General features: G+C 40.5%; 1 protein-coding gene across 1 annotated transcript in view; it reads left to right on the top strand.

Annotated features, from left to right (window-relative positions):
- Nucleotides 1–7870: 7870 nt before the first annotated feature.
- The window catches only part of LOC139480206 (uncharacterized), a 34594-nt gene continuing 24375 nt past the window's right edge, over nucleotides 7871–18089 (top strand). The window contains exon 1 of the mRNA XM_071263239.1: nucleotides 7871–8090. Coding sequence (XP_071119340.1) covers nucleotides 8019–8090 — 72 coding nt within the window. The 5' untranslated portion in view covers nucleotides 7871–8018. The remainder of the gene's footprint in view (nucleotides 8091–18089) is intronic.

The following is an 18089-nucleotide window of genomic DNA, read 5'->3' on the forward strand; positions in this document are numbered from 1 at the left end:
ACTGTTTTCACGTGGCGGAAAAGACTGTTCTTGTGAATAGAAGGCACTGTGCAGATTTATGACTTTTGTCTGTTTTGTTTGTTGTTTAACACCACACTCAGCAATATTCCAGCTATATGACGGCGGTCTGTGAATAATCGAATCTGGACCAGACAATCCAGTGATTGACATCATGAGCATCGATCCACGCATGGGATCAATGACATGCATCATCCAAGTCAGCGAGCCTGACCATCCGATCCCGTTAGTCGACTCTTACGACAAGCATAGTCGCTGAACTGGTAAACAATAGTAATTTCTGTAATAGACGGCATTGCTTCTAACATACTGAATAATTCTCACGCAGTGTTATTGATCAAACTTAAGAATGTTAGGGGCGGCGGGGTAGGCTAGTGGTTGACACGTTCGCTCGCAACGTCGAAGGTCAGGTTTCGATTCCCTACATGGGTACAATGTATGAAACATTCTTCTGCCGTGATATCGCTGCAATATTGCCAAACTAACTCGACCAGGCAAACACATGATTGATGGCAATGATTGACCCATGCAGTCGGGTACGATGACACATCATCTCGAACAGACAAACTGGACATTGACAGCTATGATTGACCCACGAAGTCGGGTACGTCATATCAACTCGACCAGACAAGTGATTGATGACCATGATTGACCAACGCAGTCGGGTACGATGACACATCAACTCGACAAGACAAATCAAGGACTCACGCATTTGGGTGCGATGACTCACCATCTTTACCTGGTCACAAGTGGGCATGAAAAGAAACAACACCATAACAAAAAATATAAAAATAAAAAACATTTACAAGAATACAGACAAAACTGAACTCCTTCAACTGGATGTGTTATTCCGAGCATTTACATGTACAACAAAGTTTTTTGTCGATTTACTGTATGTCGTAATGAATAATGCATTTTCAGACAATGTTAATAATCTATATCACATTAAAACATGTATGTGCCCTACAATATCCTGTGGGTGTGAAACTCTCCTTTTACCATTCCGATGAATTTCACAATAACAATAAGTGTAATATTCTATAAGGGTACGAGTTGAATGAAAGCTAAAGTTATAGCATAGAGTAGGGAAACTTATCTATCCCAGACGCATCTACCCAAGACCGTGATATGTACCCTAGACAGCTGAGCTGTCATCAATAAAGACCGACAATATTTTAGATTAATATTCTGTTCAAATGTGCCGATGTCAGTGATCCCGCTAAATGTATATCGAACCGACCTAAAGAGTTGTCAGTATTGTCATACAGCTACAAAATATGTATGCACATTGTAAAAATATAAATGTAGCTGTATGACATTATAACTACATGTTATATATCCTGTTTTTTAACAGTGAAGATGGCATTGCTGATATTTAGATGGACGAGTGATACAAAACTCAAATTCTGCTTTATATCAGTAGGCCATGTCTTCAACAATAGAATTCAGTTACATTTCGAAAGATAAATACTGCTCGATAAAAGGCGTGACCTCCATCACCCAGTCTGTAAACTTTCCGTTGCACTCGAGTGACGTCACATATATATTGTCGAACACCTGATTGGTTTCATACTTTAGCGGGGTTTTCTTGAAAGAAGAGGCAAGCTTTGACGCACAGTTCTCAACATAAATCTCGCAGGTCGGCATTCAAACTCAAACAGTAATTGGTAGTTTAAAACCTATTCACAAAATATGAATAATAGTCACATGACTGTGTTCTCACTACATTACTCTTCCTTTTCATCATGACACGGGCACCAAGAGTCTGAATAACGATGGAATGTTCTGACATGTGTACATTACTTCCCATGATACTAATGTTGAAAGGTTGAACCACTCTCCTACCCAGAGTGCCATGCGACCGGCAGCCAGCTAGCATAGTACCTCTGCCACAGGCCAGCGCCATGTGACGATTCTTCACATCTTTCACAGTCCATTCAAGATATTGCATATGCTTTTCATCCGTTTCATGTTTGACAAGTCTACACATTTTCATAAACAAATGTCAAAGAATGGTTAACTTTCATTGAGAAAGTATGCAAATACGTAAAAATCTACTTGTTTTGGCGTAGTTATCCTATGTTTTACATTGCTTGTACGGCTCCACGTGCTGTCATCGATGCCCAACGAAGAGCTAGCGACACGGTCACTTTGATGCATAAATATATATTGTCATGCCTAGGGAGCCGGGAACCAGCTTACACATGACAGATGGGACATGACGTCACTCTCAATGCTAATGACGTCATACTATATGGCGCCATATGCTTCCATGGCAACTGAGGACGCCAGAATGAAGAAATTAAGTCAACTATATCGAAGTATCTTTTTAAATACACCCGTTGGAGATATCACTGTTTAGTAATCGTACAGCCGCAATACACAGTGTGTAGCATCATGTGTTGGGGCGCCTATTTTCATCAGCTGGTCATTCGAATGGGGGCTGTCGGTAGCACTGTGCAACGGCACCCGTCTACTCTGCACCCAGACGGATCATCTACTCTCGATAGACGGATTTATCATATACGATTGGTAGGTTTCTCGGCGGGTTAAAACCAACGGATAAAAACTATATCCGTTGGGGTCATATGCGATAGAGAGGCAAATATCAATTCAAAGGTGTTATAAACAAACATGGCGTCGCCCTTGTCATTCGGCGATCCACACTACGTAACCTTTTCCGCAAATTAAAACGGTTGGATTTGGCCGAAATATGTCCGAATTGTTACCTTTTTCGTTTTGTCGCTGTGTGTACATCTGTCTGCACTTCGTAACATTATGACAGGACAGGCCGACTGTCAACAACGTCTGACTGTGGCCGTGACGTCTCGTAGACCCAGGGCTAGAGTTGCTTCCCTTTGATAAAGGGCAGTTACTCTAGCGGACAGACCGATTAATTAAGGAGAATTTTTTTTTTTTTAGACTAGTCATTTTGCATATATATATATATATATATATGCAAAACGACTATATTAACTACTGTCACTGTCAGACTGACACATAAATTACCCTTCTAACGTCATATATATTATGGCACTAATTCCAGGAAAATTTGCAATGTTTTTTTGTTGTTGATTTTTCGTTTGTTTGTTTTATTTGAAAAAAATATTCTCAACATAGTTGCAACGGTTTTACAATTAACCCTTACAAACTCACATGGCGAGAGGGCTTGGCGTGATAATAATATTACTTAGAATAGTAATTTAAGTACCCAAAATAACAGTGAATATATCAATTAACGTGTTCTAAGAATAAGTATATTTTTAAAACTTAAATCTAAATTAATAATAATATGTCATTAAAGGATTGGGAATGGGAACAACGCAACAAACAAAAAACTCTCATTTGTGACAAGATATGCCTTGATTGATGCATCTAAAAACTTGCTGAATTTGTCAAGTAGATCTACGTGATTTGTTGCAGTAGCCTTTGATCAAGCGCTTGACTTGAAAGAGAGAGAGAGAGAGAGAGAGAGAGAGAGAGAGAGAGAGAGAGAGAGTATAGGGACTTACCGTTGTAGAGTAGAAATGCCAGCAACGTGGCATCACAAAGAACATCACTAAAAAACAAAACATAATGTCGAATCATCATCACAGTCAATATTCATCGCCGACCTTGAACTTCGTGTTGCAAATGAGAGTAGCCCCCCTTGGACCTAGTGGACAGTCGTTAGAAATGTTTGTCCGCATTATGTCAACACATTTAATCCCGTGTCGTGAATCTTTGGTGCTCCGTAGTTGTTGTCGAACGGTATTTTACAACAATTTCAACATCATAAATACGTTTATGTATACGTTTAGTTATCTATATAAAAACAAATCAATATGTCAAACTTAGTATAACATGGGTGATATACTAGTATTAATGTCGAAATGCTGAACGTTAAGTCTTTCAAATCTGGGACATGATACTTTCCAAGAAAATATTTATGAGAAGTGAATCTTGGCTACGAATCCCACATCTATCATATTTCAACCAATCAGAGTGTAAACGAGTCTGACTTTAAATAAATAACCTAATTACACATAGTCATGGCCTCAGTTATAATGATACGACATTGAATACTTGGTCTCAAGAAATGGTTTCCAGCGAGTGTAGCAAAGTCTCCCTTTTGTCTTCGAGGGAAACGCTAAGTCATTTCATATTCCAGATGGCTTCATTAATTCATCTGGTTTAGAAGTATATTTGAAATATACATTGCATTCCATGTTTATTAATGTTCACTAAACAACAGAAATCTCAAATTCGGGAAAAAAGTAGTAACCTTTATGACATCTCAGAAACGCATGCATTAAAGGAAAAACTCAAGTGAATAAAAACAGCATGCGTAAATACCCAATGAAGCTTTTTCAGCATCCGTACAATGGAGCTAATTTCCGAAACACAATTACGAGCTAATTTACTTTTAGAGTCAAGCCTATAGTTAGAATCCTTATATACATCGAAAACAATATTTTATTTTTTTCTAAATTTCAAAATATTAACTCATTTTGAGAAAAAACCAATGGAGTGATGAATAGATGAGTGATAAAATATTGATTACCCAATGGAAAATGTAATAACTGAATTAAAATAAAAACCTTCGGGGAATAAATCAATTGCTCAAAAAGCTATCTGGAGCTCTGTCATCTAACGTTGCATTCTTAAGCTTTTCAAGAAGAATGTGTGTTTTATAATGACTACAAGCATAACAATACAGTTGGAACGACGACACTTTACAACTCAAGTCTTTATACAGTGGAAAAGAACCCTAGTTTTTTTACCATGGCTATGTTCATACAAGTCGCCATTCAATATTCTGACAGTGGGGACTCATGGGAAAGACGTTTAAGGACTGTCTATTAAATATTTATTAAAGCTATTAAAGATAGTTGATAGTGATAAGTGTATTATATACAAACGTCCGTTCCGTTTTTCCATGACGAGGCCACCGTTCATTGGGGAATCACTGACTTTCTTAAGTCAAGTTTTGTTGAGTCCGCTCTGGTTATTGTAGTCGACAATGTACAAATTGTAGAACTAACTCAAATTCGTACACACTGAACGCCGGTGTCTAAGCGTTCTCTTCATTGACGTTGGTTCACCTGTCGATGGGGGCACGGGTGACCCTGTCGTCTATGGCGTCGTAATTCGCTGTGCAGAGTTGCGTCCCTTTGGTACGCCAGCAACCTATGATTGTGGTTTCGAATCCCGGTTAGCCCCGATTATATTTCTAGATTTGTCAGCACCATACCAGAGGTCGTGGATCTAACCAAATTGGTAAACGTCTTAGACCTGCATCACTTCGGTCTTTCCTCTTACGACATGTATAGTCGCTTTTTACGGCAAGCATGGGTTGCTGAAGACCTATTCTCTACCCGGATCTTTACGTAAGCAGCCAGGTCAAACTAGTGGTCGATAGTGTGAGCACTGAACCCATGTGACAGACTTCTATGTACTCAGCATATCATTTACTAAGCCAGTTACCAAATGTACCCGCCTCCCCACATAATCTTACACATGCACCAAACTCGAAACTTCACCAATATACCCGGGACTTAACTTCACCAATATACCCGGGACTTAACTTCACAAATATACCCGGGACTTAACTTCACAAATATACCCGGGTCTTAACTTCACCAATATACGCGGTACTTAATTTCACAAATATACCCGGGACTTAACTTCACCAATATACGCAGTACTTAACTTCACAAATATACCCGGGACTTAACTTCACCAATATACTCGGTACTTAATTTCACAAATATACCCGGGACTTCACTTCACCAATAAACCCGAGACTTAACTTCACAAATATACCCGAGACTTAACTTCACCAATATACTCGGTACTTAACTTCACAAATATACCCGGGACTTCACTTCACCAATATACCCGAGACTTAACTTCACAAATATACCCGGTACATAACTTCACACATGTACCCGACCACTCCCCTAACCCATGTACCCGACACCTCCACAATGTATCCGACCACTCCCCTAACCCATGTACCCGACGCACGCACGCTGTGTGTGGGGAGTGACAATGTGCACTAGATAAACCTAACAAGGAATGTTAAGATGTTAGGAACAATCTTCTCAATTATGCACTTATTCTTCATCAAAAACATTTCATCATTTGTCTTCAACCGCAGGCACGGAGGTCTGAGAAGGTTATCTGGTTCAGTCTGATTAGTCATGTGCTCATTCAAATCAAGTATTACTTAAGAACCAAGCAAAACTAGATTAGTGAGCTTATATATACATCGATTCGAAAAGAACGCCATAAATATATCAGATAAGTTAGATCTTCGCTAAACTCGGGCATATGACCATAAACATTTTTAAAAATACGCTTATATGCCGTTATCTTTCTCCAGTTTGATGTTCTAACGAAACTGGTTCTGCTTAATGCTAGCACGGGATTTTGTATGGAGACTAAATGTTTTTCAGATATATTCTTTAAATTAAAAGTAAGAGCTTTGATAATAAATTTTATAAAAACACGTCTTCAACAATGTATATTATGAGGGTGACAAATTCATTTTCTTCCAACAGTCTAAACCAGAATAGTTATAACTATTTCTTTTTCTCAATATATTTTCCCCTCTCTCGCAAGACAGTGTTTTAGATATAGTCTCGTTGTTGCCATACATATAATATGCACCTACATGGGAAGTTAACCCGACAGTGAACACGCTGTCCAGTGTATGTTTCCAGCCTGAAAGCAGCAACTCCTCTATCAGTTCTACCTTGTGTTTACTTACTGGGTGACCTGTGAATATCAGGGTACAGAACAGGTCTTTAGCAACCCATACTTGCCGTAAGAGGCGACGATGCTTGTCGTAAGAGGCGACTAACGGGATCGGGTGGTCAGGCTCGCTGACTTGGTTGATGCATGTCATTGATCCCAATTACGTGGATCGATGCTCATGATGTCAATCACTGGATAGTCTGGTCCAGACTCGATTATTTACAGACCGCTGTCATATGGCTGGAATATTGCTGAGTGCGGTGTTAAACTACAAACAAACAAACAAAACTTACTGGGTTTCCGGATCTACCGACAAATGTGGACAAAAATGTAACATGGAAATTCGGTAATAAGAAAATAAAAAGTATGTGAAAAAAGCGAATCAGCTCCTTCTTGTCCTTATCTATTCACCGACCATTCTTTTCAGATACCATTAAAAACGTGTTATTTCTTATCATTCAGTTTTCTTTGAAACAGAAGATGGAACTATAAGGACGTAGTTAACTTTTTTTGGACAGTGACAGAGGTGATGGGTGGGTGGGGGTGTGTGCAAATATTTGTACAAGTATCACTTGACCCCAACTTGTATTTTCATGAATCAAATAAAACTGTTTTCTATAAAAAGACACACACACACACACACACACACACACACCCGGGCTGGCTACGGCACTGAACTAAGACGCCTGTTGAGTGAGAGCTGAGAGCTTGTAACACGCCAACATTTCCCGTGAGTCTCACAACCGTGGCTTGTTCAGGCCTGTCGCGTCAATGGCCAGCACCGTAGCTGTGGAAGAAGATAAGCAATGGGCCACAAATCCAGTACATTAATAAATTATACCGCACATTGATCAACGTGTAACAATAAGAATATACTACAAACTACCATAGAATGTCACGATTACCCGATGTCGATCGCCAATGCGCCAACCAGACGACACAAGAAGGAAGCGGATGGACGGATCGAAGAACCGAAACCGGTTTCCAGAATCAATTGGCGTCGTCGGGTGGCTCACTACATTAGCTCACTGCTGACAAATATGGTTATTTGAAACCGGTTTACCAACCTATTCAGACTCCGCCTGCGATAGTGCGTTTCCCACAACTCTTTGGTACGGTGACGATTTGACGCAGCAGACGGGCAGTTGACAGACCGACGATCTTCGACCAAGGCGTATTTGAAGCTGGTTTGGATACTAAACGGATTTTTAAGTTACAGGACATTTTCGTACGTTGGATATCAGAAACACGTTGTCAAGATGGATTTGATAATGATTCTACAGAATGAGAAGATCAAGGATAAAGTCAAAATGTTGAGTAAGGAAATGAGGGTAAGTCACGTGACCATATTGCCTCCTATACTGGTACAAGTTGAACGCTGGTTATTTTGTTGTGATATTTATGATATATGTGTATATATCTTGCGAATATGCAGCTGAAGATGTACATATTTACTATGGATCATTTTATGCCGTGTGGATGTATCGATTGAGGTGTTTGTTTTGGGTGGAGAGTCGACGGTTACCGGGAGATGGTTTCATCACATTCAAAAGAGCTTCTTCAAATACACATTATTGTCAAAGCGGGGTGGTGGTTTAAATTTCATAAACAATCTGGCGAATTGCTCCCCCCACCACCAACAACAAAAAACTAAAACAAAAACAAATAAAAAAACCAACAAAAAATGAACAAACAAAATGTTATGGGAAGGGATGGCAGCGTTCAACAGAAAAGAATTTCAACCATGAAAGAAAGGGCTGTGGTTCCCGTTGTCTTAAACCTATGATCAGATATACATCAGGTTGTATCTGCTGGGTTGTATGTCAGGTTGTATTGCTATATGTCAGGTTGTATTGTATTGTATTGTATTGTATATAACTTAGTCTTAAAGAATTTCTCCCCATACACATACCATACTATAGTCAGGAGCAATGAGGCGGATATTTCTGGAATATGACTGAGTGCGGCGTTAAACAACAAACAAACAACGTTAATCTGCTGACACTTTTACTGTGGTTCCCCCAATGAAGAGTGCCATGAAGCCAATCGTATGACACGTGCGATCGTAGTACATGCAGGATCCATAACACACACGACCGGTAATTGGAAACCCTCGACCGGGGTTCGGCTCCACAAACAGATTTTGGCGCTACGGCTCTCAAAACATATACTTTAATATAATCTTGCATTAGTCCCGCGCTTCAGTTATGGGATCGTTATCACAAACCGATGAACTGAACTTAATTTGTTAACACGACTATCCTTTAGACAACGCAAGAAAACAACTCTCATATGACTATTGTTAATCTGTCATAGCCTTGACAGATTAACTATAGAAATATGTAACAATCGAATGTTCTTTAACTTGGTTTGAGTGGCATACAAGTATTAAAATGGCGATTCAAGTGTCAAAGTCGCCATCAAAGCACCGGGGTAAACGAAAACTGACTCTCTACACTAAACACGCACCTGTCATTTTATTGATTCGTATCTTCCAGTACTGACGGATTCCGTGCACGTCACCTTTCCACTTGACAGCCCAGGAAATAATGTCCCCCAAACTCTCCTGTTGACAACATGTTTAATGGTTTGGCACCTTGGCTTAGATTGCCAATGTAATGTACAAGGCAAATGTTAGCTGGAACAGCTGATGTTACCAGATTGTATGAAGCTGTCAAACTAGATTCAGATGATAAGGCGAACCAATCTGAAATCGGAATGGAGAATTCAACGTAGACACGATGAAGGAAGCGATCGGCTATTGTAGACATAAACAAAAGTCAGATGCAAAAAATAATGTAAATTGTGTTCAAACAAAAGTTTCTGATATATATAAACTAAGCGGCCAAAGAAAGTATAGGTTGGCAATTTGTAATTTTCCTGAAAACAGATAACTAGTGGAAAGTGGGTACTGGGAATATGACTGCCCAGGAACAGGTACCAAAAAACACCTCACCCGAATGCGCCACCTTTGACGGCGCTCTTGCGGTGACAAAAAAATGGTGAAACAGGTTTCCCGCCTATGCGAAAACTGTACGTGCATGTTAGCTGTATAAATGCGTTCGTCTGCAGGACATAACCACACGTGATGAAAGCACACAAAAGAAATGCCACGACTGTCACAGGAGCAGAGAGAGAGAGAGAGCGATCGGTATGGCCGAAGTGGGGGCAACACAGATCCAAATTGCCAGAAGGTTTGGTTGTACACCATTGACAGTAGCCAGGCTGATTCAGCGGTACAGGCAGACAGGGAGGACATAGGACAGTCCTAGAACCGGACGACCCCGAGTGACAACACTACTGGAAGACGGTCAGATACGGCTCATTCAACTGCGAAACAGATTCGTAACGGCTACGGCAACGGCAGCAACAGCGTTGGGACATCCCATTAGCCAACGTACAGTACTACGACGACTTCGTGCTGCTGGAATCCGAGCGTATAGTCCTTTCCGAGAAATGGTACTGACTGCTCAACATCGACGCCTGAGACTGCGATGGGCGAGGCAAGTTCGACGCTGGCAAGTGAGAAATTGGCGTCGAGTGCTGTTAAGTGATGAAAGTCGGTTTAACTTGTTTCGAAATGACGGCAGAGAACGAGTTTATCGACGCACAGGGGAACGTTTGGCTCCGGCGTGTATTCGAGAGGTCCATCCATTCGGCGGGGGAGGTGTCATGGTGTGGGGCGGTATTTGTGGAGATCAGATTATACAGGGAAACCTGAACGCTGTGCAGTACAGAGATCTCGTGTTGCAGCCAGTTGTGCTTCGGTTCTTACAAAACCAACAGCAGGGGACATTGTTTCAACACAACAATGCCAGGCCCCATACTGCAAGACTGACTGGGAACTTTCTAAACCAGCAGAACGTTGACGTTTTTCCCTGGCCTGCCCACTCACCCGATATGAATCTTATTGAACATCTGTGGGACCATCTTCACAGACAGATTAGAGCACGCCATCAGCCTCCCGTCAACAGACAACAATTGCAGCAGGCCCTGAGGGACGAGTGGCAACGGATTCCAGTTCACGTCATCAGAAGACTGACGTCATCGATGAGGCGGCGTATCACAGCATGCATTGAGGCAGCTGGAGGTCATACACGCTATTGAAGGCAACTGTGTCGACAAGGAACTTTTGAAAATGAAATGTCTTACCCCACAGTTGGTTACCTTTAGCTTACATTACCTGTGATTGCACAATTTCTTTCAAACTGTGGTTGATCAATCATTTGTTACCCCTCCCTAGATTATGTTATAATTCACAACAAAACCTCTTCTTGTTATTTTTTTTATCGATTATGGAACTCGACCTATACTTTCTTTTGCCACACAGTTTATTTATCATCCAAACTGGCTCCAACAGCTAGGAGATATTGCTTGGGTGAGATCAAGCGATATCTACGAATAGAATACTAAACGAGCTCCCGTTTAATACCAATATTATGAAACGAGTGAATAATTCTGGTATCTGACACACTTTCGCTCGTCAGATACCACAACTATTCACGAGTTTCATAACATTGGTTTTACACGGGAGCGAGTTTAGCATTTTATTTATTTAATACTTGCATCACAATACTTTGCTGACCATTTTGACGTCATTGTTACCATGACGTCACAATCAAATGACTAATGGCTCTGCTACTGAAGCTGTAAGCAGTACTTTCTACACTTAGACACTGCTTATTACTGTCTACAAAATGAAAAAATTGGAAGAATGATGTGTGATGATAAATAAAATCTCACCCTCGTGTCTTTTGATATCAAATATATCAATACTCTTTGATAAAGGCCTCGGAGTTTTTCCACTTTATCAACCTGTGTTGTTATATTGTTGTGAGTGAGTCTGAACAGAATCCACCCATTTGTAAATGATCAGATGCAATAATTTACTAGCATTTTCAACTATATGTTGTAAACAAGTAGAAATGTAAACAAATTCAACGTGAAGACAAACAATGAGTCCTTTGTATTTATGCCCCAAAAAACTACAATTAAACTAGATTTAAATATGTTAAACGTTAAGGAAAACAACAACGTCGAATACCAACTAAATATTTAAGTTTTAGTTTATTATTATTATTTTAGTTCAAAAGAACCATTTGCTCAGTTAATAATAAAACATTTAAAGGTAGGGGAACGCGAGTCCGGTACGATATTTGAATTTACACACGTTAACTCGGTACTGCTTGTATGCAGAATCGTTTTGGTTAAAACCTCTATCGATACGTATATCCTTGAAGTCTGTGTATTAACTGAAATGATTAATAACAAATATCGTCGTGTGCCAACATAACAGAAACCTTTTCTAACTTTTCATGGACGATATAAAGTAAAAACTTAATCTCATTCAATCAGATCTTTTACTCCGATGCGATACCTCTCTGTTTTAACGCAGCTGAAGCTTGGCCCAATAAAGATTATATAGATGTTTATTTATTTTAAATTATAATTTAAACAAAGTTAAAAAATCGCAACAATTGCTTCACCAACGTCTGATCGTGGTTGATGCATGTCATCGTATCCCAATTGCGTGGATCGATGCTCATGATGTCAATCGCTGGATTGTCTGGTCCCGACTCGATTATTTACAGACCGCCATTATAAAGCTGTAATATTGTTGCTAAGTGCGGCAAATAATCAATATGAAGCATTGAAATAGTGTGGTGCTTTATGACACAATCATTTGGATGATTCTACATATTCTGTTATTTCGACTCTGGGGAGGCTGCCACAACCTACTCAAATAACCATCCCATCGTACACTTGGCTGAACTTATGGATGATTTTATCATAAACCATCATGCTTCAGCGATTTTACAATACGGAAAGTTATAATATAAACATGTCTTTTCTTTCTGTTCATGATGCATTATTCATGTAGTGCAAGGTTCACAATAGCATGACTCCAGAGTGTCGGGGGGATTTTTTGCACTCACGCCTTGTGTCACGCCGGAGAGCACACATCGACCTGAGTGAGTTGGGTTTAACCCCGCTTTGAACAGTATTCCAGATAAGTTATATAATTCCAAGTGTTGTTGATTCAAATGAGTTTTGCCAGGTCAATAACTCATCACGGTGGGCGGGTTATAGGTTAATCGAATGCACAGAAAAGTGCAAACAGTTACTATGGACAGCAAAGTCCTTTCCGGTGCTGCAATTTGTTGTGCAGAGTACCGCCCCTTACACGTACCAGGATCCGACGACAGTGCGTTCATGTCCCAGCTTCGTCCTGATGATGGCTAGTCAGCACTATACCCACTCCAGTGGGTTTCACGTGTGGTAAAAGCCTAAGATTTACATCACGTTAGGCATTCCTCCCGCTTCATCAAAATACTTACTTCTCTAAACATGTTTTGACGTGCATAGAAGTTAAATGATTTATACACTATTTATGTTTGGTTGTAAAGATTCCCATTAATCTTTTTAAAGAGCAATAGAGTAGCCCCTGGATAAACTGCTCTCTTGTCACATCAGGGTTTGATGAAAACAAGTATTACATGTATTTTGGTATCCCATCTTACCATTGGTGAAAATTTTGCAAAAACTTCGTAACCCTTCGTCGGGAGTAGCTCATAACAGACCCGTGAAGATCCGGGGTAGAATAGGTCTTCAGCAAGCCATGCTTGCTGTAAGAGGTGACTATGCTTGTTGTAAGATGCGACTAATGGGATCGGGTGGTCAGGCTCGCTGACTTGGTTTATGCACGTCATGATGCTCGATGCTTATGATGTCAATCACTGGGTTGTCTGGTCCAGACTCGATTATTTACATACCGCCGTCATATAACTGGAATATTGCTGAGAGCGGCGTTAAACAACATGAAACAAACAAACAAAACAAACATCGCTAGAGAATCACGTGAGGGCCCGTGTACAGGATTGTCATGGAACTCGGCTGGGGGCTGATTGACTATCAATTCGTATCAAAGCTGCTAAGAAGGATAAAAATATTTATCTGCTATCAGAGACCATTAAATCTATTTGATGGTCTCTGCTGCTGTTAAGTCAGAGGTGAGGTGAGGTGAGGTGAGGTGAGGTGAGGTGAAATGGGGCGTAACGTCGCGTTCAATGTTGTTGCACTTGTATAGTAACGCCCGTTTTATAGTGCTGGCGCTCTAGCATACCATGTCGCAGTTTAACATGGAGACCCTATTCAGGCACAGTATACTGACTACGAGGCGACCAGTCCTTGTTATATCCCCTTAATGCAGAGCGACAGGCACGGTAACAAGTACCATCTTTTAACGTAGTTTAGTATAACGCAGCTGGGGATAGAATTCCCCACCTTCCCCTCTTCCAGCACACACTCGACCCAACAGTGTCGGAGGTGGTATTAAATTGGTATTAATTCGTATTCTAATCTTCTCTGAGCGGATCGTATTAGAATAGTTGGTCTTCTATAATTTGGTATCTTAATTGCTCTAAGTAGATTAAAAAAGAGCATTTGATCTAGTGTTAATTCATATTTGAACAAAACATAAAGCTTAGGAAGCTTATTTTTTACCTGTTTATTTTTCTTTGCAAGACAAGTTGCGTATGCAAAGGAATGGTTCATTGTCATCTTGTGATAGAGATTCGATGATAAAAAAACCTAGCCATGTACGTGTCTGTTTGCGGACCTTTTCTATATATGTTTGACTACCCATTACAGGGTTCTCAAAGAAGATACAACGTTGTATTTTATCAACAATGAATTCGATTTTACATCATGTTCAATTCTACGTTTTACTTGACACGAAAAGTACCGAACGGTCACGTGAACCTTTGCCTGTACTTCTGCTACTGTTCTTCGTGGGGGATTTCCTTAGGTAAAGGGCGATGAGAGTGCAATAATTTTAATTTTTTATATCTCAATGTCAAGACACCAATAAATGTCAAAATAACAAAGACGCAACACGTGACCATCGATAGTTCCATAGGGTGAAATGCCTATACTCCTGATTAATGTGACGTACCTTTCTATTTAGAACCGAGCAGAGTTATCTGATCCTGAGACATAAGGGACCAGATATATAATACTCAATCGGCGTTGCTAGACGGCAAAGGTCTTTGTCACACTATTACAATAGTACTCACGACACAACTATTCCAATAATATTGTAATACGTCTAGCGGCACAAACATTTCAATGTTGTAAAAGTACATAGAAATTCCAAATGACTAAAGTCGATTCTTAATGAAAATAGAAGGCAACGGGAACGAGTTGGTTCGTTAATGTCCACCCTGAGATGAACTCACAGCAATGTGAAATATGCAACAACGTCTACTGGTGATGGAAACAGACTCGGTCCTTGCCACATTGATATGTTAATACAACCGTGAGTCCTTCTGTTTTCAGTGCAGGATATTTACTCCATCAAGTCACATGTATATATATTGACTTGTGTCAAAAGTTAGCAGTTACCTTTCTTGTTGAACTTTTCTAATTGTACGTTTTCACTGTTCTAGTTTCTAAAGATAGTGCGACCAACTAAAAATAAATCTAAACTATATATTTTATTTTATGGTTGTGCTTGTTAGCCCGGTTGGTCGAATACGCAAGTGTAAGAATAAAAAAAGGTATGGCCTAACGGCACGTCAATGTATCTGCTTAGCAAACAGTGCTTCAGTGCTTCCCATTACCCTGTGGGTGGGAACTAGACCAGCACTACCAACTGTTACACTTGATTAATCGTGGTATCAGGGGGTATATAGTCTCTGTATGGTATCCCTGATGATATGTTTCATCTCATGGAAATCAATGATGAGGGTTGGTAAGAGCCGAGGACATTCGCCTATTGGTACTGTGCGCCGTGGACAATTCCCTTTGACGTTGCATTGTATTTGCATATAATACTTAATTAGGAATCTTCATGTATTGCGATAATTAAACCGACTCCATGTTGACCCATGCTGACGTTTTGATTAAACGTAAATAGGACGTCGTTTATAAAGCCGTCGTTGCAGTTGAACCCTAATCATTGTCGTACCGGTGTTTGATCTATAGCATCAATGACGTCGACCAGTCGGTGGTCTTATTGAACCAATGAGTGGACTGATTAGACCTGGGAGCTGACTGATTAGACCAATGAATGGACTGATTAGACCAATAGGCGGATTGATCAGACCAGGGAGTGGACTGATTGATCAATAGGCGGATTGATTAGACCAGGGAGTGGACTGATTAGACCAATAGGCGGATTGATTAGACCAGGAAGTGGACTCATTAGTCCAATGAATGGACTGATTAGATCAGGAAGTGGACTGAGTAGACCAATAGGCGGATTCATCAGACCAGGGAGTGGACTTATTAGACCAATGAGTGGACTCATTAAGCGAATGAATGGACTGATTACACCAGTGAGTGGACTGATTAGACCAAAAGGCGGACAAATTAAACCAATAACTGAACTGTTATAAAACACATGTTACATTTGAGATTGCACTTTTTTGGTAAAGTACAGATTCTAGTACTTTATAATGGTTGATTAGGTGCCTCAACTCTTGGAATGTGGGTTCGAATCCCGGATGGGACACAACCCCAAAATGTAATAGAATCTGTACTTTACTAAGAAAGTGTTATCTCAGATAGAACATTTGTTACATTTGACCATTTTCTAAATGGCATTGTGTATTCTTGGCTTTTGGTCATGGGAGTCGTGTCAATTTACACTTGTCAGAGGGGTACACAAAGTACCTGATCTAGACTGCCACTTGTGTGGAAATTAGTGGAAGCCTAGGTGGCTCAGTGGGTTAGATCGCTGACTTTGTGTGCTGGCGATTAGGTGCCTCACACTGGTAGTGTGGGTTCGAATCCCGGATGGGACTCAGCCCCAAAGAGTACTTTATAAAGGAAGTGTTATCCCAAATATAACATTTGTTACATTTAGCCATTTATAAATAGCATCAATATTCAACGGTTGGACTGATTGGCCCAGTGAGTGGACGCGTTAAACCAATGAATGGACTGATTATAGATGCCATAGATATCCATGCGCTTGTAGTTCATGTGTGTAAACAATGAATGCCAAAACGACCCCGCCATGCTCCAGTAGTATGTCAAGATGGCTGCCGCGGATCCGAGACTTGATCGAAATACACCTGGGGATCTCTGTACTCCTTGACTCGAGAGGGCGGACGCACGGCCGTTCAAGCTGAATACACAAACAAGACAATATAGAGTATCTCGCGTCACGAATAGACATGAGGAGTTTCACTCAGCTGTTTGGGACTGTTGTAATACTATTGTCGATGCAATGGGCGAAATCATAAAAAGCGCGTCTGGATGATGTCACTCCGGAGATTGCAGATGTAGATGAGGATGCGGCTGTGGCTATGAATCTGTGTGTATGTGCGTGTGTGTGTGGATATAGACGTGTGTGTTGTGTGTGTGAGTGAGTGAGTGACTTTGATTATACGCCGCTTTTAGCAATATTCCAGCAATATCACCTGGATCATCTGGGACACCAGGAATGGGCTTCACACATTGTACCCATGTCGGGAATGGAAACCGGGTCTTCGGCGTGACGAGCGAACGCTTTTACCACTAGGCTACCCGACCACCCCGTGTGTGGCTGTGGCTGTGGCTGTGGATATGAATCTGTGTGGCTGTGTATGTGCGTATCGACAGTGATGTCAATTTGGATCCGATTGTTGATGTGGACATGTTGATCATGATGTGGAATTCAAGATATCTTTAAAACAATTGAAGATATAAGAAATTCCGTAATAAATGTGAAAAAGGCTTGCCATACGAGAGGCCGAAAGCTTGACTGTGTTTATCTAAACGTTGAGGCTTTTCCGTTTGTATTTTAGGTTTTAGAAGTCGACACATGATTCAAGCTGATTTTTCTAAGAAATATATGTAATTATAAAACGTCAATACCAGAGAACAACACCAGTGTCGAGTGTCAACAGCGGTGCAAATTGTGTGAATGGATCACTGGAAATCAGTGATGACACCAGGAAAGAATGTCCTGTCCCACCGGTAAATACAGAACAAATAAATGGTGAAAAACGGATATGGTGCAAATGAACCGGTCATACTTAGATCTCATCCAAGATTCAAGATTGTCAATTCGGCAGTTTCACTTACTTTAGCCACAACGTGCTTGATCCCGCCCGAAGTCCAAATGTGCAATCCATTGAAAGAGACAATCATGTCAGATAAAGTATGTGTTGACTATATACAAATATTTTACATAAGCTTAAAATATGACTTTTCCAGTGGGCTTTGGGCAATGTGGGCAATGGCTTTATCGCATGTAATTTTTCACAGTAAACAGTCACTGGGTTCTCGACTCAAATATAATGCTGTTTAATGGCAATCGCACCTAAGACTGAAATTCAACA

This window comes from Haliotis cracherodii, unplaced genomic scaffold (assembly GCF_022045235.1).
Source record: "Haliotis cracherodii isolate W230 unplaced genomic scaffold, xgHalCrac1.p SCAF_4, whole genome shotgun sequence".
Taxonomy (NCBI): Eukaryota; Metazoa; Mollusca; class Gastropoda; order Lepetellida; family Haliotidae; genus Haliotis; species Haliotis cracherodii.